The sequence below is a fragment of the Anser brachyrhynchus genome (assembly GCF_964034855.1).
Source record: "Anser brachyrhynchus genome assembly, chromosome: 2".
Classification (NCBI taxonomy): domain Eukaryota; kingdom Metazoa; phylum Chordata; class Aves; order Anseriformes; family Anatidae; genus Anser; species Anser brachyrhynchus.
The window spans coordinates 133,101,833-133,125,086 of NC_137695.1; the positions used below are offsets into that span (position 1 = coordinate 133,101,833).

Genomic DNA, 23,254 nt, shown 5'->3' on the forward strand with positions numbered 1-23,254 from the left:
AAATAAAATAAAATAAAATAAAATAAAATAAAATAAAATAAAATAAAATAAAATAAAATAAAATAAAATAAAATAAAATAAAATAAAATAAAATAAAAAGGTACCTACATCAGGAAAAGAAAAATCAGAAACAGACACAGACACCATGGCCATTTTCCCACATTCAAGTTTTGGTAAGGCAGATATCATAAAAATAGTATCTGTTTTTGCAACCACTGTTGTTTGGTAACTGTCTTAATAACATTATAGAGGACTTAAAAAAAAGAGACAGGGTTTATGAAACAGAACAGAAGAGGACCTTTGCTAACATGGCATGACATGAACAGCAGGATTCTTCATTTTTAAGGATTTAGTAAATTGGTGCAGTAATGGTGCAGTAATCAGAGATGCACGGGAAGGCTGTACTTCTGAGCACCATTTTGTAGGCTCTTGATTAGGCATTGGTTCTCATGTAATGTAACAGCTCTAATTGTATAGAATTGTATATGCAATTCAGTCTGGGAGATGCTAATGTGCTGAAAGAGCATAGTTTAGGTGGCTTGCAAACAGCAATAGAAATATGATGCTGGATTAGAGATTCAGCTTTCTGTGAATATATAAGGAAGGTTGGAAAATGAGAGGCTGCATTTTAGTCTTATGAATGATATTAGAAAAGAGAACAGAGATTTAAAGCTTGATTATTTTAAGAGAATAAGATTACAAATAGCATAAAAGGCTATGCTGTGTTCAGCACAGAGGGACAATAGCAACGTATATTAATATTCAGTGTGTTATTAGCAGTGAAATTATCCCACAAGTTTATTTTTTGATGAATGTGCCAGTCATGGAGTAGTCTGTTTGAAAGCATGTTATCTAGCTTGCCAGAACTCATATTTAGATACAGCAGACGGTACATAATTCCAAATGAAATTTTATTTTTTAAGAAATATGTTACAAATTGCATGCTTTATTGGTAGATTATGGTTGCTGTTTTTCCCAGAAGTTTTGAAAAAAACACTGGCTATTTTACTGAAAAGTAACAAGTGTATTCATAAATGTGAGAGAATTCATTATGAGTTGTAATCAATGAGCAATTTATAATATCTACTGACAGAAAAATGTATGTTGCATTTTTCAGCCTTGCAAGAGTGATATTACTCTAGGAAACAGCATGACAAACATGAATCATACACTGTCAGAGCAGTCCCCTTCCAGTAGCTACTTTCAAGTGTTAGTAGTGTCATTGAGGGAAAAGGAGATTAAACCTCTACCCTTGGGATCCTCAAAGGCAATGCCTACATTAACCCTCATCTATTTGTGACTACAAATAGCCATGCAGTAAAGTAGTATTGATTGCATGCATTAGATCAGTCAACACTGCTTTGTTCAGCCCACCCTGATGAACTCATTCCTGATGTTTTTAGACCTGAACTTATTGACTTGAATGTTCTTACTCTGATTCAGAGCAGAAGAGGGTTAGGTGACATCAGCTTCATGCAAAGACTGATTAAAGCTGTCAGAGAGAGGACTCTAAGGTAGAAAGTTAAGTATACTACTACTTTTTTTGTTTTCCAAAATTCTTTCTTTTGTTGGAAGCATAGATTTTTGCAAAATGTAGCAACTATTAGCATACCACAAGAAAAAGTAAATTAAAATTGACAGCAGTGGCATGGAGTTACTTTCATTCTCCAGAGTTTGTTTCCTTTGCTGACTTTAACAAAGGTACCAAACTGAGCTTGTTTTCAGCTGGGGAAAGCAATCAGGGTCATGAGGGTTCTTACCTGAAGGAAAATTAGTTCTTATTGCAAGAATCTTCATTTCTTCATGACAGGCAAAATCATACAGATGAGATACACAGGGTAATTTAAACTTAGGTTACTTATTCTTTCTTCAAGGTCTTTTCTCAGATCTTCAGGAGACTTGTCTTGTGTGTTGTGGGAAGAAACTGTAGTCCATAATTACCTAACAAGGCCATTATATGCAGAATCAGAATTTGTTTCCCCCAAGTCACATCATAGTTTTTCTCAGACTCACTAATATTTATCTCAGTAACAAGAAGCCATACTGTAGTTCAAGTTTTATGTGGGGTCATAGAGGAAAATACACTAAATTCAGGTGCAAAATATATTCAGTTGTTGAAACACTATTAGACGGATATGATAATCCTTTTTAGTTCTAGCTCCCTGAAAATATTACACCATTACAGGACTTTCAGAAGAATTGGAGCTTTTGTGTTTTCCTCTCTTCTTACTGCCTACAATTTAGGTCAAACATTAATAAGAATTTTTGGGAGCTACTTCATTATGTTTCTTCTCCATGCCTCCTCTTCCTAACTCGCTCCCAAAGCCCCTCCGTCCTATATGGTATAACAATAGCACACTCAGCATACAACATGACAAAGTACATTTTTAATTGGTATATCGAAGCCAACTTTTGCATATGCTAACTAAAGTTTTCATCGTAGCCTCCTGCTGTTAAATTAGTAGAAGGAAGTGGCAGTCCCTCTTCCTGTTTCGAACACTACTTTTTATTCTGTTTGTCAACTGTCAAATTTTAGAGATAATTCTGGCGAGATTATTCAGTCACAGTCTGATGTTTAAAGATTATTTGAGCTATTAGTTCATACAGAATTCAATCTTAGGGGCTCTTGAAAGTTATATTTATGTAAAGAATTTGGCACTTACAAATTAGGTAACAACATTCAGGTTTTGTTAGGAAACTACATAAATTTGGTCAAATATGCACATGTGTAACAAACTATTTTATAAAATATGGCAGAAGAAACAAAATGAAAAACTGCATGATGTGTGGAGATACTTTCATTAGGGACTAAATACATACTATATCTGCAAAGGTATGTCTGTAAAGGACTATATATAGATCTGCAAATAAAGACTTTTAGTCAAAGTGGAAACTTGGTTATTTAAGTTAGCTCCTGTTTACCCTTATAGTGTTTACTAGTGTATTAGCTTATTTCTTGAATAAATTCTTCAGTAATTAGTAAACTCAAGTTTTAGTAAATTAAAATATTCCACTTGCGAACTTTAATGAAAGTTGGATTAATTATGATTTCGGAGTAGAAAAGACATGCATTGACTGAGGGACACTGCTCATTGCCACTTCAATGATTCAGAGGATCTAAAAAAACAAAATTGCAGAATAAAGGAGAACCTCAAGTATTTCTGTGTGAGTTGGAGCATCAGTTTTTACTGTCACATACAACATTCTTTTATTACGGTATCAATTTATCAATCCTCAAGCAAAACACTGGGACAGGTCAGTAGTTAAAATAGGCTGAAACAGAAATTATCCCTGGAACAGATATTGAAAAGCACCTGTGTTTTTGCTTGGCAGGCAGACATTAGATCGTAAGTGCTAGAGACTTCTTTCCAAATGGCTATTAGATGCAAGGGATTACCTGGCAAATATATATATATATATATATATCTTGGTAGAAGCATGAAGCATCAATAGTTTACGGGCATGCAGATTTAGACTATCAGCCTCTGCTCTTGGTTCCTCTTGTGTCACCTGCTGTGTCCCACCTTTCATTTTCCAGGTCTCCAGTGAGCTGTTGCAGGCAGGTAGCCTCTAAGGTTTGTATATGCAGAAATTTTAGGCCTCTTGTCATGGAGCAGAAAGGAAGTAAATGATAGAAACTCTAGCTCCTATATCACCATCAGGAATCCCCAAACTTGAAAGCACCAGTTTCAGCCAATATTTTCAAGGCAGAAGTTCCTTTTTCACAGAGGACACCTGAAGGACCTAATAGCTTCTGCTCGATACGACATTTCCATCACTCTAAAGCTCCTTGTCATCTTTTAAACACTTTATTGTTCTCCTTCTGATTCTCTCCACCTGCCCACCTCCCGCTATATAATACTGTGTCCAAAGCTGGAACAATGCTGGAACTGAGAGATTCATCAGCTCTGAGGAGAGAAAGATATTTTAGTATGTCCTCAAATAAGATTTTTGGATTTTGAAACAGTATAATGTTCCTTAGTTTTTGCCCCTCCCCCCCCCCTTTTTTTTTTTTAATTTCCCCTAACACCTAGCCAGTTATCCTCCATTTTATATAGCATAAAGTAGTTCTAGTTCTCAAATTCTCACTGGACTTGTCTTTTCTTTTTTGAACTTCATTACACTGATTTCAGACCATTATTCACATAGATTTCAGATTTTAACTCCATTTTCTAGACTGTTTAAAAGCTTTTCCAGCTTTATTTCATCTGTGGATCCTACAAGTATAATCTCCATTTGTTGTTCAAATCACTAATGCAAACCAAGACTGAACAAAACATAGCCCTGAGTGTTCCAGCTATTTAAGGTGTGCACCTTTCCCATTTGGCATAATTCTTTGTGCGTGGATTGGATGTGGTTTTTGGTTGGTTGGTTGGTTGGTTGGTTGGCTTAATGTATATTTATGCTAAGATAATTAGACTAATTTCCAGTTTGTCTGAGACTGTCATATGGTGATACCAAAGGCTTTAAAAATCAGGCTTAGTCTTATCAATTATCTGTCTCCTTTTACCCGCTAATTCAGTGGAAAGTAGAGTTTGCACTGAAAAAAAGCATTTTGAGTTTGCAATTCTTTAGCTTTAGTCCATGGTTTGAGGAATGTATTTTATTTTGCACTAGAAGTTTTATATCTCAATAAATTATAGAAACACTTAGCTCTGTGGAAAAGAACTTCTTAGGGCACTCTTACACTTTCATATTAATACAGTATTTGATATTAAACAATAGTCAGGAAAACAATACAGTATGTGTTGTTTTTCCAACCATTGTCAACACTTGAAATGTCAGCCACCTGTTGAAAGTGGAATTTACTAGATTTATTAAGAACACTGGGACATAAAGCTGTAAATTATTCTTCCACACCCTTTGCTTTTGAAACACTTGTGAAAGATCAGATTTTCTATACAGCAGGTCTCATATTTATTTAACCCAGAAAATGACAGTGCTCTTTTAACAAAACTTGCCAACACTGATAAAGCTATTTATGGAAATTTCAGAAGATATAAGAATCTTCTTCCCTAATTCTATCTTACAACAGTTACTGATGTCTGGAAAAAATTATCTTGTATTAAAATTATTTAAAGTTACAGAACCTACTATAACTGGGAAGAAATAACTGGGAAGAAGGAAGGAAGGAAGGAAGGAAGGAAGGAAGGAAGGAAGGAAGGAAGGAAGGAAGGAAGGAAGGAAGGAAGGAAGGAAGGAAGGAAGGAAGGAAGGAAGGAAGGAAGGAAGGAAGGAAGGAAGGAAGGAAGGAAGGAAGGAGGGAAGGGAGGGAGGGAGGGAGGGAGGGAGGGAGGAAGGAAGGAAGGAAGGAAGGAAGGAAGGAAGGAAGGAAGGAAGGAAGGAAGGAAGGAAGGAAGGAAGGAAGGAAGGAAGGAAGGAAGGAAGGAAGGAAGGAAGGAAGGAAGGAAGGAAGGAAGGAAGGAAGGAGGGAAGGGAGGGAGGAAGGGAGGAAGGAAGGAAGGGAGGAAGGAAGGAAGGAAGGAAGGAAGGAAGGAAGGAAGGAAGGAAGGAAGGAAGGAAGGAAGGAAGGAAGGAAGGAAGGAAGGAAGGAAGGAAGGAAGGAAGGAAGGAAGGAAGGAAGGAAGGAAGGAAGGAAGGAAGGAAGGAAGGAAGGAAGGAAGGAAGGCATTGTACCTGATATATTATATCAGGTTATGCTCATGAAATCTGGTTTGAAGATTGCAACCCAAAATGATTTTTCCATGAATGTTTTAGTTCCCAACCATTGCTTTTCCTGATTCAAGATAGACAAGATAGATAGATTACACTAAAAAATCAGAATATGATTAACAAATGGCTTAAATTTCACATATTTTTCTTACTTGCTCCTTAGAGATAGTTTTATATGAACACCACTTGGAAGAAAATATTGATTTATAATAAGTTATCTTGAAGAATGCTTGGCTAAAATCCCTTTGCTTGTGTACAGTACTGATATTGTTAGTAATGTTATCCACTTTTTCCTGTAAATAGGTTTTGGAAAGGAGAGGGGAGAATTCTTTAACAAGAAATGATATTGATTTATGTATCTTTGGTCAGGCCTGAGATAAAAAAAAAAAACATCTTGCCTGTAATCTTAATAGGACAATTATGCAAGTAAAGTGGAGTTTACTGTGATCTTCCTGTCCTTAAATTATTTGTTTACAGGCTGTAGAGGAGTTCATATGCCCTTAGTCTATTCAAATTTCAATGTATGTTTGCCTGAAATACCTGAAAAATGTCTTCATCTGTCCATGTCAAATATGGGATTTAGATAATTGTTATTAATATATCAAAGTTAGCAGCAAAGAAAATAATGAAATACACAATTTTTTAAATCATATCCTGTAAAATATCTCAAGACAAGGGCAGGCTGCAGGGGATAAAATGCTAAATGGGAAATTTCTTGCGTCCTTATCTTAAACTCATAGTGTGACAGTACTGTAGCATATTAATGGTTGTAAATTGATTTCTATGCATGTTTGATTTACAGTAGTTCATATTTACTTGAACAACTTACATTGTTTAAAAATCCTTTTGTCTCTTGCAAACATTTATCCATTATACATAGATATATGTAAGAAAGCTACCCTTTTGAGAAAATCTTAGCTCAGAATCAAAAGGAACCACAGCCTCCCAGTCCTGCTATATAGTCCTGATATATTGCCTTGATATTTGGACAAGCTCAAGTTTTCTGATGGGAAAACCGTATAAGAAAGTCCTGATCACTCCAGCTTCATTACCATTCCTACATAAGTAAAATATTATTCCCTTTGTTTACTGCCCAATCTAGTATTTCGTGCAGGCTCAATACGTTTTTGGGGGAAAAAAAAAAAAAGTTTTAACACATATTCCTGAAGGTATATAATAGCATTTCTATCACTACTTGTAAGGATTATTCTTTTTAAGATACTGCATTTAATTAAGTGAATTTTCTTCAGAACTCAAGAGAATTTGGTATAGTGTAGGCTAGAAAATAAAGGTAAAAAATCTATAATATATATTTATAAATATCACCAGAAAAGATGATAAAGTATGTTATTTTATATGGTGTTGCAGTTTTAAAACCTTTATATTAATTTGTCATATACTGAATTACCAATTTAAATAAAAGGCTAGCAGATAATTGTATTCCTTTACTACGGGAACACTTGAACTAATTTAAAGTAATGCAGCAAATTATCTAAAACCATTTAGTCAAATATATTAGAGAGGGGTCAAACCTAGGGCAGCACTATTTAAATCAAATTGAATTCCATCTTGCGAATGGATTTCAAATAGATTTTTAATTGCGGTATTTTGTCTGCAGGGCATTCTATCACATGTCTGTTGTACGCAAGTAAAATCCACGAGAATCTCCTCCACCAGAACAGTGCCAGGTCTCTCTCCATTACAAAGTTTCTTTGTTATGATGCACGAAAATATGTTCTTGGCTTTTCGTTTTTGCTCATTCTACTTATAGTTAATCCCTTGAGACAAACCCTGGATAAATGACTCTTTTCTGTTCTCTTACTTCGACGTGGATTGCAATACCAGAAAGAAATGGAAAAGCCAAGTATAACCTTGAGGAAAACAGAAAAGTTACTATTTTTTGGATACATTTTGCCCTCTCTCCCCGGCCTTGAGTCACCGTTACCATCATTGGAGATCTAACCCCAGGAAAATATATTTTAAAGTACATCGGAAGCCCACACTGTAAATGAAGAGATACTTTTATTTCTAGTAGTGATTCTGGAAAATGCCTTTTTAAAAAGCAAATGCTTCACAAAAAGCTGACCTGCAATATTTTTGAATTAAAGACAAAATCATATAATTCTTTAAAAAGCACAATGACAAATTCATCCTTGGAAATACCCTTCTGGACAGATAGCAATAAATATCTAAACTAGTTTGTGAGCTTTCTGGACAAAACCTTTGCTGTTTGAATAATAATAGCAAATGTAGCTGTTGGTTTCTCTACAAAAGAAGACTTGCAGAAAAGGTTTTCTCTTAAAACATTGACAAATACATTATTTACAGTCCTCTTGTTTGTGGTTAGTCTTGTTACTTACAGTTCTGTTTCAGAGAACACTTGTTGCTTACAGTTGCTTACAGTTCTGTTTCAAAGAAACACTTTTTCTTAAAGGCTATGAAGATCCATTGTGTACCTTGTATGATTTATTTGCTGTTCTTCCTAACACAGTACTCTCAGCAAAGCTTAGTATAATACAGAACTTTTGCATTGTTTGTGTGTCATAACTTCTCAAAACAATTTAGTCAGAAATTTGCTTTTAATATCTTTATAAAGGAACTTAAACTCACATTAATGATCCTAACAAATAGAATCATAGAATCATAGAGTATCCCAAGTTGGAAGGGACCCATAAGGAACATCCAGTCCAACTCCTGGCACTACACAGGTCTACCCAAAAATTCAGACCATATGACCACAGTCCAAATGCTTCTTAAACTCCGATAGGCTTGGTGCCATGACTACGTCCCTGGGGAGCCTGTTCTAGTGTGCAACAACCCTCTCAGTGAAGACCCTCTTCTTGATATCCACCCTGAACCTCCCCTGTCACAGCTTGACACCAGTCCCTGGGGTCCTATCACTGGTCACTAAAGAGAATAGATTGGCAGCTGCCCCTCCACTCCCCCCTCATGAGGAAGCTGTAGACCATGATGAGGTCTTCCCTCAGCCTCCTCTTCTCCAGGCTGAACAGGCCAAGTGACCTCAGCTGCTCCTCATATGTCTTCCCCTCTAGGCCCTTCATCATCTTAGTAGCCCTTTTCTGGACACTCTCCAATAGTTGCACATCCTTTTTGTACTGTGGTGCCCAGAATTGCACACAGTACGCGAGGTGAGGCCGCACCAGTGCAGAGTAGAGCGGGACAAGCACTTTCCTCGACCAACTAGTAATGCCGTGCTTGATGCACCCCAGGATACAGTTGGCCCTCATGGCTGCCAGGGCACACTGCTGGCTCATATTCAACTTGCTATCAACCACAACCCCCAGATCCCTCTCTGCGGGACTGCTCTCCAGCGTCTCATTGCCCAGTCTGTACGTAGAGCCAGGGTTGCCCCTTCCCAGGTGCAGGAAAAACTTGTTCTCGTTAAACTTCATGTGGTTGGTGATTACCCAGTTCTCCCATAAAAACATAAAGGATGCTCACGGAGCCTCCCAGAGCTGGGCTCAAACCTGCAACCTTGGCCCTTGGCTGGGTGGAAGGTGAGCGTCACAACTGCTGTGCTTTGTAAACCTGATTTTTAAATTCATTCTGGTTGGGTGGAAACTAATAGTAGAAGAGTCTCCTGATGCAAGTGGTGCAGCTTCTCACAGAGACAGCAGCAACAGCAGGGCTTTCAAAAATGGCACCTTCAACAACAGATTTTAGAACTGGGCATAATTCTGGGTCTACCAAACCGGTGGCATCCAGTTCCAGTGCAAGGCTGGTTATCGTAGATCTGCCACAAGTTTTCAAAATGAAGAAGTGACCATATTATACAAACAGAGGATAATGAAAAACAAAAGAAAGTGGGTGTGAAAGACAACAAATCAGGAAAATGCCTAAATCCATACTAAATTTTATATTTAAAGTTAAAAAAAAAAAAATCGGTATCTTCCTTGAATTGTTGTCATCAAGAAAAAAAAAATATGAAAAATCCAGAAAGAAGACAAATAATTATCCATTCATTCTATTCTTTCCATGTTAATGGATACACAAATCGTCTGAAACAGTGAGAGTTAAATGGCTCCAGTATGCTGCATTGTAAATATTTGATTCCTAAACCAAAGTTCAGTTAGCTACATGGGACTTCTTTCAAGGCAAGCTCCTAGCATAACAGATCAGGCCCTTCCTTTGTTTTCAGATTGTGTATTGGTCACCAAATAAATTTGATACTGAAAGTGTCTGCTTTAAATTCATCATATAAATGTTCTGATATACAATAAATATTTATATATTAAACTTATGTTGTTTGCTTGACAGACTTGAATCAAAGGAGCCTTTTCTGTCCGTTGGGTAAGTAGGAATCCGTATATTTCAATGGTTATTAATATAATCAACTATCATACCATATAACATGGAATAACATTGATCATAAACATCCTTTTTCAACATTTCATTTATTTACTATACCTAATCTTAGAAAATGTAGATATTAATCCATAAAGACAGCAGTTGTGGGTATCTTCTTTTTGAAAAAATTACTAAAATAAAATGTTTTCACTAATCAAAATTGATACAAAATACAAAAATATAAGAGCGAAATGTTGCATCAAAAACTATTTGTTTTTTTATTTTGTTTTCACTGATCTTTCAGTCAGAAACCATTTCAAATATTATATATACCACTTATCTAAGCCAATGAATGAGGAATTGATGGTTCATTTTAAAATAAAAATTCATTGGTTCTTTAGTAACAGGGGAAAAAAATTGTCAAATAGAAAAATACGTTTTAGCTTAATTATAGATCATATTTACAATGATTTACCTATTACAGCTATTAACTCCATAGTTGCATAACCATGTAAACAGTTATATAGTGTCCATAGTAAAATAATTAACTCATCTTTCTAAAAACATGTTTGTTAAAGTGGGATATTCTAAAAACGTATCATTCTTTTAAAAAATGTAGTTTATTATGTATATATACTAAAGGTAAGTATCTGTATTTTACTTCTGAGTTTGAAGTTCACTTTTTATTTACTATTTTCTGCTTAGCTTCTTCCTTTAAAACTTTCCTGTTTCCTAATATTTCATTAGCATTTCATTGTTTTACAGAACCGTATCACTTCTCTTCATTCTCCTTTTTCTTGGTTCACACTATATATTTCATGCTACCAAGAACATAAACTGCAGATAAAAGATGCCAGTGCAAAATAGCCATTTTAATTAATGGCTAGCTAATGGTAGTTAATGGTAGTTAATTCTACCAAAGTAATCATCATTAGCTTCCATATTGCTGTAATAATTGCAGATCAAAAAACTGCTACAGGTTCTGAAGTCTGAATTAAAAATAGTGAACAAAGTGTATCCGTTATGAACACAGAAACATATCAGCGTATGCAAGATTGGGATATGTCCCAGTTTTTGTAGCATAAAGCAACTTTGGCTTGCCTAAGCACACTTTAAATTAATTGCTTGCCATTTCCACTTTCTATCAGCACAAAATCATTGAAAACTAAGTGAAGTGAAATTCAGATTAAATTCTGGGGGAATGCGGGGCATGGGGTGGGATGAGGAGATGCTCCTCGTGTTTTGCATGCTTTGAAATGGCCAAATTCATTACCAAATTCAGTCACTTCAGATATTACCTCTCACTATTCCACTATGCATCTCATATTATGGAGCAATTATTTTGATGCCTACACTCCTATAATGAAGTCATATAATCATAGAATCATAGAATATCCCGAGTTGGAAGGGACCCATAAGGATCATCAAGTCCAACTCCTGGCACCGCACAGGTCTGCCCAAAAGTTTAGACCATGTGACTAAGCGCACAGTCCAATTGCTTCTTAAATTCAGACAGGCTTGGTGCAGTGACTACTTCACTGGGGAGCCTGTTCCAGTGTGCAACCACCCTTTTGGTGAAGAACCTCTTCCTGATGTCCAGCCTAAACTTTCCCTGCCTCAGCTTAACACTGTTCCTGCAGGTCCTGTCACTGGTGATAACAGAGAATAGGTCACCTGCCTCTCCACTCCCCCTCCCGAGGAAGTTGTAGACTGCGATGTCTGAGGGGTCCCCCCTCAGCCTCTTCTTCTCCAGGCTGAACAGGCCAAGTGACCTCAGCCACTTCTCATACGTCTTCCCCTCTAGGCCCTTCATCATCTCAGTAGCCCTTTTCTGGACACTCTCCAATAGTTGCACATCCTTTTTGTGCTGTGGTGCCCAGAACTGCACGCAGTACTCAAGGAGAGGCCGCACCAGTGCAGAGTAGAGCAGGACAAGCACTTTCCTCGACCGACTAGTAATGCCGTGCTTGATGCACCCCAGGATACGGTTGGCCCTCATGGCTGCCACAGCACACTGCTGGCTCATATTCAATTTGCTGTTAACCACAACCCCCAAATTCCTCTCTGCGGGGCTACTCTCCAGCCTCTCATCACCCAATCTGTACGTATAGCCAGGGTTGCCCCATGCCAGGTGCAGGACCCGGCACTTGCTTTTGTTAAACTTCATGTGGTTGCTGATTGCCCAGCTCTCCAATTTGTCCAGATCTCTCTGCTAGCCTTTCCACCCTCATCTGAGTCCACAACTCCTCCAAGTTTGGTGTCGTCGGCAAATTTGCTCAAAACGCCTTCTAGTCCTACATCCAAATCATGTATAAAAACATTGAAGAGGACTGGCCCTAAAATGGAGCCTTGAGGGACCCCACTAGTGACCATCTGCCAGCCAGATGTGGCCCCATTAACCACAACCCTTTGAGCCTTGCCCGTCAGCCAATTGCTCACCCATCGTATGATGTTTTTGTTTAGCTGTATGCTGGACATTTTGTCCAGTAGGATCCTATGGGAAACCGTGTCAAAAGCTTTGGTGAAGTCCAAAAAGATCACATCAGCTGGTTTCCCTTGATCGACTAGATGGGTGATCTTATCATAAAAGGAAATCAAATTTGTTAGGCAGGATCTACCCCTCATGAACCCATGTTGGCTGGGACCAATGACTGCATTGTCCCCCAGGTGCGCTTCAGTAACTTCAAGGATCATCTTCTCCATAATTTTACCAGGCACTGATGTGAGACTGGCAGGCCTGTAATTGCTAGGGTCTTCTTTCTTACCTTTCTTGAAAATTGGCACCACATTTGCCAGCTTCCAGTCCAATGGGACCTCTCCAGATTCCCAAGATCGTTGAAAAATAATTGAGAGAGGTCCCGCAATGACGTCAGCCAGCTCTTTAAGCACCCTGGGATGAATCCCATCCGGACCCATGGACTTGTATGGATCCAGGTGGAGCAGCAAATCCCGCACATGTTCAGGGTCGGCTGGGAGTTTGTCCTTCCCACCGTCATGGTCCTCCAGCTCAGGGTACCCTGGGTCCCGAAGTCCATCATCAGTGTTGAAGACAGAGGCAAAGAAGGCATTAAACGTCTCTGCTTTGCCTATGTCATTGTCTGTGAGCAGACCTTCCCCATCTAGTAGCGGATCTATGTTTTCTTTGGTTCTCCTTTTTCTGTTCACATATCTAAAAGAACCTTTTTTATTGTCTCCCACAGACACGGCCAGCTTCAACTCTAGTTGGGCTTTGGCCACACGAATTTTCTCCCTACAGAAACGAAAAGAATCTCTGTATTCCTTCCTCGTCGCCTGACCCTCCTTCCAGCAGCCGTACACTTTCTTTTTTCGCCTAAGCTCCCGTAGAAGATCCTCCGGTCAGGCAGGCCGGCCTTTTGCCCCGCTTTCCTGACTTCCGATATTTTGGAATCGCCTGATCTTGTGCTTTTAGGAGGCAGTGCTTAAAGATTGACCAGCACTGATGGACGCCAATGCCTTGAAAAGCAGTTTCCCAGGGGACCTTGCTGACTAGTTCCCTGAGCAGCCTGAAATCTGCTTTTCCCCATATCCAGTGATTAACTGAAACTCTCAACTTCTAAGATTAAAACAAAAAAAAAAAAAAAGGAATTTTCATGTCATTGTGGCTGAAGAGCAGCTTGAAAGTATAAAAAGATAATAATAACAGGAAGCATATGAAAGTAAATGGTTGTGTTAGTAGTAATAACTATATTAATAGTAATTACCACGAAGTAATTAAACTGTATTTTGTATCTTGTGCCATGATTTTAAGAATTTGTTGGCAACTTTAAGATACTTGCAGTTGAATACCTAGGAGGAAATATTATGTTTTAGATTTGGGTTTGTCTCCAGATGAGAGGGGTGGTGGCCATGTTGTAAATACATGTTACTTTCACATAGTCATTGTATGTGACTTTACTGATAAACTGGATTCCTCTTAGGAATTCTAATTTGAGCAGACTTAGTCTCTTCACAGAACTTCCCAGAAGTTTTCCTGTAATGTACATGAATTATTTTTCTAAAATCATAATGATTGAAAATGTAAAAATTAGTCCCCACCTCTGTGCTACTTTTGCCTTTCACAACTCCATTTTCTCCACCCCAAAGAAAGATTTTACCAGAGGTAAGAGCAATATGCCCTGAGGAAGGGTCTAAGCAAACATACACCTTCTTGGTACTGAGTCAGAGAGATGCTCCTTCTAGTCCCACAGTAATTTGGGGATTCATTTTTTCTGGGTATGAGCTATCGTGTTGAGACCTGTATCTAAGGTTTTAACCCACACTAACAACTGCAACAACCAGGCCTTTAAAACAGAGCATTTGCGGAAGAAATGCTGACTGCCTCAGACTAACATATTGGTGCCCTTAATGCCTCTTGCAGCCAGAATTGGTAAAAATAACAATCTAAATTACTTTTGGTTGCTTACAGATTACTTGGTCCTGCAAACCAGCCTTTCATTTATCTCCCTTCTGTGACGAAGATTTGTTTCCACATTTTCATTATACTGCCTGGAGGGGCTAATTATACTTTTTCATTTTGCCAGGCCTAAGATAATGTATTTCTAGTGCTTTTCCATTGTTAATTCTTTTGGTAGGGGAAGGGAATGTGAAGCATGGAAACTTAGGTTGAGACTGACACACTTCACCTGAGCTCTTGATGCATGTGCTGGGCTACAACCCTCCCTTAAGAGATCCCACAAAGAAAAAGTGATTCATAAAATGGTGCATTGTTTCCCCTCTCTCAGAAAGCAGCCAGCTACAGAGACAAGCAGACCTCACCTCTCACTGTTGTGGTTTGTCTCTCAAATGCAAGGAGACAACACCTCCCATACTCCCTCAGTAAAGGAAATTGCATTTATCCTTCTTTCTGTGCTAAGGACATAGCAAGAAAGAAAACCCCATTGTATTAGGTTTACATGGCAATGTTTTGGTAGTGAGGGGAACTGCAGGGGTCTCTTGTGAGCAGAGCCCAGCAGCTGCCCCATGTCAGATCAGAGCCAGCCAGGTCCAAAGGGACCTGCTGCTGGTCAGAGCCGAGCCACTGAGAGACGCTGGCTGGGCCTCTGGGAAAGAAGATTGAAGAAAGGGGGAAAATAAAATAAAATTAAAATTAAAATTAAATAAAATAAAATAAAACAAAACTGCTGCACAACAGCAGCTGGGAGAGAAGAGTGAGAAAATGTGAGAGAAACAGGCCTGCAGAGACCAAGGTCAGTGCAGAAGGAGGGCAGAAGGTGCTCCAAGAACCAGAGCCAAAGGTCCCCTGCGGCCTGTGGAGAGGCTCATGGTGGAGCAGGCTGTCCTCCTGCAGCCCATGGGGTACCATGGTGGAGCAGATCTCCACAATAAATTGCATTAATCTCCCTGTGATTAGTTTCTTTTGCCCATGACAGTGATTGGTTTGTGATCTCCCTGTCCTTATTCCAACCTGCAAAACTTTGCCTCTTGCCGAGGCGATCGGCTCCGGGGCAGACGTGTTCTGCAATGGAGCGGGGGATCGAGACAGGCAAGGCTTTATTTTTAGCATCGAGGCCACTCGAGGCAGGTGAGGGAGCTGCCAGGACCCAGCAGCCCCCGCAAGGGAGGCTGACGAGGCATAGGCGGAGCCAGCAGTGCCCCCTACCCGGCCGTTCAAAAGCAGCCCCTAGGGAGCGCAGCGACCAGGACGGGCAAACAGGGCGGGGCGTGTCAGAAGGGTGGGTTTGCGCGGCAGTGCGCATGGGCAGGGCGAGCAGGGAGGGTCCGTCACCGCTCTTTTGCAGTGGTCTTTCACTTCGGTACTTGTAACCTGCCTGCGAGGAGCCTGGTCATGGTATCAACCAGGCAGAAAACCATGGCCTCCGCATCTCTTGCAGCCTCTCCAGCCGTAGTCGCCGATGTGGCTACTCAGACGGAGGGCTCCGGGAAACACGCAGACATCCAGGTCTTGGGCTGCAGGGTGTGCCCAAGTCTTCTGTTGGTATCTGACAGCAGCAGTGAGGGGTATGCCTGTGGGAGGTGTGCCCAGGTTGAAGAGCTGCTCAGCCAGGTAGCGGAGCTTCGGGAGGAGGTGAGCAGGCTCAGGAGCATCAGGGAGTCAGAGAGGGAAATTGACTGGTGGAGGTGTACTCTGCCCTCTCTGAGACAGACTCTGGAGCCTGCCGCAGCACAGGTGCCTCCTGCTACACAGAAGACAAAAGTCCCCTCATCCCGCCAGGCAGTAGAAGGAGACCTAGGCCAAGGGGGGAATGGAGGCAGGTTCCTGTTCGGGGTGGTAGGCGAGCCCTGTCCCTGCCCACCTCACCTTCCCACCTACCCTTATATAACAGGTATGAGGGTCTAGAACACGACAGTCAGAACAACCAAGTAGACGAAAGCCCGTCCCAGTTGGAGAGGATGCCTAAGGCAAGGCAACCTATCCCCCGCATTGCTACATCAACTGTCAAAAAAGAAAGAAGGGTTATTGTCATGGGGGACTCCCTTTTGAAAGGGATAGAGGGCCCAATATGCCAACCTGACCCTACCCACAGGGAAGTCTGTTGCCTCCCTGGGGCTCGGGTGAGAGACTTTGCTAAGAAAGTCAAGCGCCTGGTACGGCCCACCGACTACTACCCGCTACTGGTCTTTCAGGCTGGTAATGACGAGGTAGCAACGAGAAGTCCGAGAGCGATCAAAAGGGACTTTATGGCTTTGGGGCGACTACTTAAAGGATCAGGGGCACAGGTTGTGTTTGCCTCTGTCCTTCCGATAGGGGGGATCGATGCTGACAAGCAGACTCGTCATATTAACACATTTTTCCTACTGTTCCCATCTGGCTTTTGAAGACAGATAACTCAGAAAATTTTCTTTCAGTGGAATGAAAAATAGAAAAAGAGGAGATAGTGGAAGCATTTTGCACTGTTAACGTGAAACCAACAACACTACCAAGATTAAAGTAATTTTGTAACTGTCATTCTTATGCAGGTATTCAGGAGTTGCACTTACATGAAAAATGTGGGAGGACTGCATACACTGGATAATTATTTAAACTTTGGTCACAAGCAGTAGTCAGGAGACTACCTGTGGTGAGGCTGTCCAAGTAGTCCCCAGAGAGACAGCAGGGATCTGGGGGGCAATAGCTCATATGGAAAGCTGTGAATATTTATGTGGAAGATGCTGAAAATCTATATGTTTTAATTTCAAGCAGTATTTCTAATACACTTCTCTTCCAGGAATTTACTCAGAACCATAAGAATTAAGCTATACAATAATTACTTCCTTTCATTTATTATAATACTCTGAAATAGTGGATGAATTATCAGTTTTATAAATTTATAAAAGTTTGTTTTTTTTTTTCTCCCTTAAGATATCTCTCAAGAAGAGATTATGAAGTCACAGTAATAGATGCTGGCCTGTTACAGTTACTGCATTTCTTAGTGTTTTTATGTCATTGCTCAGTGTTTAAAGATTCCAGATTATGTTTTTCTATTCATCTGTAATCCAAAAAATTGTTCTTTGGTCCCTCTATTTTCCTGATCTTTTTCATTCTACTCCATTTCCACTTTCACACACACACAAATATATATACATCACGTAGAAATATACTAATATATTTGGGAAAAAAATATTTTCTTAATTCTATTAACTTTTTTCAGAAACAAACACAAAAAATATGAACCTTAATAAATTCCTTTTCCCCTCTCTGACCTTAATTACATCAGCAACAATGTGATTCATCATCGAGAAAGGCAACGGAGCATGAGATCACTTTTTTGTCTTCTGGTTATTCTGTTTGCCTTTCCCTTTTATTTACTGTCTGTTATTTCTGTCATCCAAAAATGCCATTACTATTTCTAAGAAAACAATATATATTGAGGTCATTTATGTTCTGGGTTAATGTTGAACTGTTCCTCAGTACTAAATATCTGTAGTCTCACCTATGTACAAAGTGGGGTTCTCTCTAGAAGAGGGAAAATTATGTTTAGGAGAATGTTTCAAAAAGAAGGTGAGGGGGATTAAATATTTTAGATGAAAAAAAAAAAAAAAAGAGAGAGAGAGAGAAACAAAATAATGCAGGAACATAAGAATAGAATAGAAAGTCCAGAGGAAAAAAAAATACAAAAGAATAAAACAAAAAGGGAGATATTTTATTACAATGGAAAATGGAGGAGGGAAGGAGGGAAGGAGGGAGGGAGGGAGGGAGGGAGGGAGGAAGGAAGGAAGGAAGGAAGGAAGGAAGGAAGGAAGGAAGGAAGGAAGGAAGGAAGGAAGGAAGGAAGGAAGGAAGGAAGGAAGGAAGGACGGACAATATTTTCAGAGTATTAAGTCTTACTGTGCAACAGCACTATTTACTTCAAACACATTATTATTGTTGTGGGTTTTTTTGATTGTTTGTTTGTTTTGTTTGATTGGTTGGTTGGTTGATTTGGTTTGGTTTGGTTTTGGTTTTGGTTTTATTTTACACAAACAGTAGTCACTGCTCTAGGAGCTGCTAAATCAGTGTGGAGAGCTGTGGGTTAGCACAGTACTATCCCTTCCTATTTCTCAGGTATCAGCACTGTCCCTTAGCCCACCAGTCTCTATGGGCTGCTGTAAATACACACAGCTGACCCTGGCAGGCTAGCAGGCACATGAAATGATTTCATATAGAAGACCTAACTCCCTACTCACAAGAACACTTCTGAAAATTACTAGGACAGTTTTTCATCCTTAGTACGGCTATTACAGGCTTTCTTTATTTTCACAGCTTTCCTGATCATTTTGAAGAAGCTCTAATTCAATATCTTTCCCTTGATAAATGTACTGAAAAATGCAATAACTTTGAGGTTTGATTTTTTGAGTTCTATGATGCTGTTCAAATCAGTTGACCTGTAGTTGCCCACTGCTGTTCACCCTGCATTGCTTTTACTATTTTTGTATAACAGTAACAATTGAAATCCTTCTTAAAATTAAATTCCCAGTGTGTTAGGCTTTGTACAAATATTCAGAGAATTTCTGATGGCTGATCTCTGTGATTCAATGTTTGAAATCAGCTTAATTTTTTTAATAGTAATTGAGATCTGAGATTTGTCCATCTATCTGACATGCTATTAACTTTTTTGCCTTTTCTATCAGAATCAGCCCCACAGCTTTCAGCAGCAATATAATGTTCATCTCCTTGAGAGAACATCTCCAAAGAGATGTTCTTCTTTGGAGGTTGACAACCCATGATCATAATAGCAAACAGCAAGTGGTCTTACTTCAGAAGATATTGCTCTAGACCAGTCTCTATCTACGCTGGCTTTCAAAAATGGCTTGGTGATTTAAACCTTGACATTCTCTTAAGAAGCCCTATTAAGAACACTTCTAAAGATCCTAATTTAGGTTTTATCTCTTCTTACCCTTCTGTTTAAAAGCAAATATAACATACCAAAAAACAAGACACATGTCAAACAGTGCTAACTCTTCCGGCCAATTGGCTAGGCTGAGTAAGAAAGAAGAAAATTAGGGAGGCAGATGAAAGAAGACAGTATTACCTAGAGGTTTTTCTAACACAATTTTTCTTTGCAATATAAAATTCTGAAGCATTTTTAAAAGGTCATGTTTTCCCTTCTTTTCGTGTATTTTCACTACAGTATGTGACTACCGTTTTTGAGTATAAAAAGGATCATCTTTTCTCTTTCCTGTTGCAGAGGTTGTGTTGAGGGGGAAAGTATGACCCTAAGGATGAAGGTTACTGATGTGAACATTGATAGGAAGAGAGGAAGATTTTTTTTTCTTAATTCTATACTGGTTTTATCTTTGATAATTTCACTACAGTGTTGTGTAAAGATAACTGCACCACCAGAGTTGATGGTGGAAGAAATGGAAGATGTCCTCCAGAGAGGCTCTTGTGTCCCCGTCCACTGAGGTTTTCAAGTGCAGCTAGGCAAAGCCACAGCTCACCTGGTCTAGCCATGGATATAGTTCCACTTTGGGCAGGAGACTGGACCAGAAATCGTCTAGAAGTGCCTTCCAGCTCTAAGAATAGGCAGGGAAGGCATGTGAGCTATTGAACACATGGCAGCATGCAGTGACACTTTCAGCCTCAGACTCCCCTCTGTAAGATCAGAAGAATGGCCCATCGTTCCAATGCATTAAGTTTATTTAGAGGAGAGGCAGTGCAGAAAGAGGCACATCAGAGAAGAGCATTGTTAACAGAGCAAATTAGAGCTCATACTTCCCTCTCATATTTGTTACATTTTCTTAAAAGTTATTAAGCTTCAAGCTAGAAGACGTAGTATTGTTGCATCAATGGGCTTATGTATGATACTAAAGAATGATAAAACACAGCTTGCCTTATTGCATTGCCCAGATATACATTAGCATGCTGTAGTATACCCCTCGTTTGAAATAAAACAAGATCAGAATGTGTTTTGATACAAGGCAAAATTTCAGTTGGCAAGATAAGTCATTTCATAATTTTCTACAAATTTAGCTTAACCTTAGAGTGAGACAAATCAGACCCCATTTACAGACCACTTTGCACCTACATCACTATCATGCCTTTACACACCTTAATTTGAAAAGATATAGGGCTGTATTTATAGCATTTAGGTTCATATTCAATAGGTTCTGCTTATCCAAACTGCTGTTGAATTTAAGAATTAGGGTGTTGATTTGGGCTGGTTTTTTTTGTTTTGTTTGTTTGTTTGTTTGTTTGTTTGCCTTAGTTCCAACTATAAACTGTGGTTCAAAAGCAATCAGCGGTTATTCATTGAGTTTGGGTTTGTTTGTTTTTTATCTCATGGTCAAGCTGAGTTCTTTGAATTTTTATCATTCTTCAGGCCAAAATGCAGATCTGCTGATATCAGCCACACACTTTCCCATTGGTGCACATACATAGCTGTAACAGGTTGTAACAATTTTGCTGAAAAAGGAATTAGGTAATAGACTGTCTTGCCACTACTGTGCCAAGAGATTTATTGCTAACACATTTAATTAATTACTTTTATTTGTAAAGTCTTCAATTTTAGTTCTGAATTCATGTGAGGATTAGTCTTATTCAATAAAAATAATTTCTTCACAATCACATGTTAGAGTAAATTAAAAGCTGGAGTATGTGCCTTAAATGTGAAGTAGAAAAGTCAGAGCAGAACGGTCATGCATGAACAGCAACTTGTAGTTTGTACTGCCATAGTAGTGATTCTGTAGCTAAAGCTAAAGCATCTTTTTAATTTAAAAAGTATACAGCCATTTCCAACAAATAAAGAGTTACTGATTTTTTTTTCTTTTCAGTTGATTGTGATGTCTTATACCAAAAAATAAAATAAAATAAAATATTTTCTGAACTCTCTCACACTTGGACCTTGCAGCCCTGGTAAGGTTGGGAGGCTGAATCAGCTGTTGTCCCATAGTACTAGTGTCAAATATTTTCATAGTCAGACAGACACTACGGAGTACTTGTAAGTCACAGCAAATTAGAATTTTTATCAAAAGCAATCATTTACCAAAAAGGTACCTACTACTTTTGGCCTCATTTATTCTCTTTCCACTTAAATCAAGGGACAGAAAATACATATGGGTTTTCAGGAACACTGTGAACAAGAAGTAGTCAAAATGAAAAATTACCAGTTTTCAGATGGTATTTTTTCTATGAACTATTTGTTGACTACCTGAAAATAGTGAACGCCTTTCACAGAAATGAGGATCAATACATACATGAGAAAAATGATGCATTTCTCAAGTAATGTAATTCTTACTGCAGAGCTATGCCTTTTGGTCATACATGATGTACAGGAGGATATGCAAATTATATCTTCTGAGGCAGTGAAATTAGTGAAACAAAACTGTAGGTTGTTAGTGCAGCTTGTGTAGCAGTATTGCACCAAACTGTTCACATTTCTTTAGTAGAGATGGAAGTACCAGAGAGGTGTTGAATAAGGCTTTGTTTCCTTGCAAAACTAATCTTTTTATACACATGCAGACATGCACACATATTAATCATGATTACACTTTAAATCTAGAATCAAATACCATTTGGTTTCAAGCAGACCTTGTCTAGGTGTCAGTAGCTAGGTGTATTTCATGTTCTGGCTGATATTTTATAGGCTATAAAACTGTCTTGCTGTGTAGAGCATTCATAGAAAACTAACATTCTAGTCATGTAAGTCATATAAGGGTGAGTAATGGTAATGTGGTTTTGCAGGAAGAAGGGTAAAATTGTGTGAGAGGAGTTTAGCAAGAAACAAGAATGAGGAGAGAGAGAAACATTAACAGCTTCAATTCCTTCCCAGTCTTGTGGTTTGGGAAGAGATGCTGGAGGCAATTCTGAGAACTAAATTGTTATGGTAGCTTAATTCAATAGACTATATAAAACCAAAATTAGTCTAAGATGTGTCTGTACTGTTAACTTCTAATGTACATTTCCCAAAAGTGATAAAACACTTGAAATGAAACTTTCTATAAATGTTTACTAGCACTGATGCATACCAGTGCAAGAACAGCCCTAACCACTCAGCTCAGGGACTGTTACAAATGGTACAGAAAACGGCAGCAATGGAAGCATAAAACTCCTTGAGACCTCTCTGAAGTTATTCTCTTAATATCTAAGAAATTAATCTGTATGGAAAAGAAAAATATGTATGTACAAGTAATTGTATAAGAGCAAAGATAACTCCTATATCCTACTTAAAAGTGATGAGTGTCTTTTTAAATGAGAGTCCTATTTTTAATTTTTATATACATACAATCATTTTTGCCAAGGTTGGTAAGATTAAGCAAGAATTCATAAATGTTCTACTCAAATAGGATTAGAATATATTCTAAATTCTCATGTTGTGACCATTGAATGTGATGTCTTATGCACAAACATTGGTATTATGTTCTTAACAGACAATAACAATTAGTTAATGAAACTGCTCTACTGTTGGAGGGAAGTTGCCAAAATGTGAATCTGTACAACTGTTTCTTTGGAGCTTAAGACTCATATGAAGGTCTTGCAACATCCAGGGAGTGGAGGGGAGAAGATGGAGAGATGTTCACATAAAATAAATACTGAACTCCCCATTATTATTTTTTGAATATAACTGTAAAACTGTAAATCATTAATTTGACTTGAGTTACACTACCAAAATGTGTGAGAGAAGCATGATTTACAAAAGGTGATGACTGTATTTTAAGGAGCTTAGAGTTGGGAAAAACAGGTTACATCTGATGCCAGATACATAACCTGATTAAACTCATCACCAGATATGTGAATCAAAAATTCTTGAATGAGGAAGAAATGAAAAATATAATATCATGTATTGTCAGGTGCCCTGGAGGAAAATCCTAGAACAGAACAAACCCTTACAGAGTG

General features: G+C 38.7%; 1 protein-coding gene across 11 annotated transcripts in view; it reads left to right on the top strand.

The window, feature by feature from the left end:
- The window catches only part of RALYL (RALY RNA binding protein like), a 421,742-nt gene that overhangs the window by 350,029 nt on the left and 48,459 nt on the right, over positions 1-23,254 (top strand). For 9 of the 11 annotated variants that reach the window (XM_080579001.1, XM_080579003.1, XM_080578998.1 and 6 more), the window contains one exon: positions 9,952-9,984. The exons of the other annotated variants lie outside the window; for them this stretch is intronic. In XM_080579001.1, coding sequence (XP_080435127.1) covers positions 9,952-9,984 — 33 coding nt within the window. The remainder of the gene's footprint in view (positions 1-9,951; positions 9,985-23,254) is intronic. 11 annotated transcript variants of the gene reach the window in all.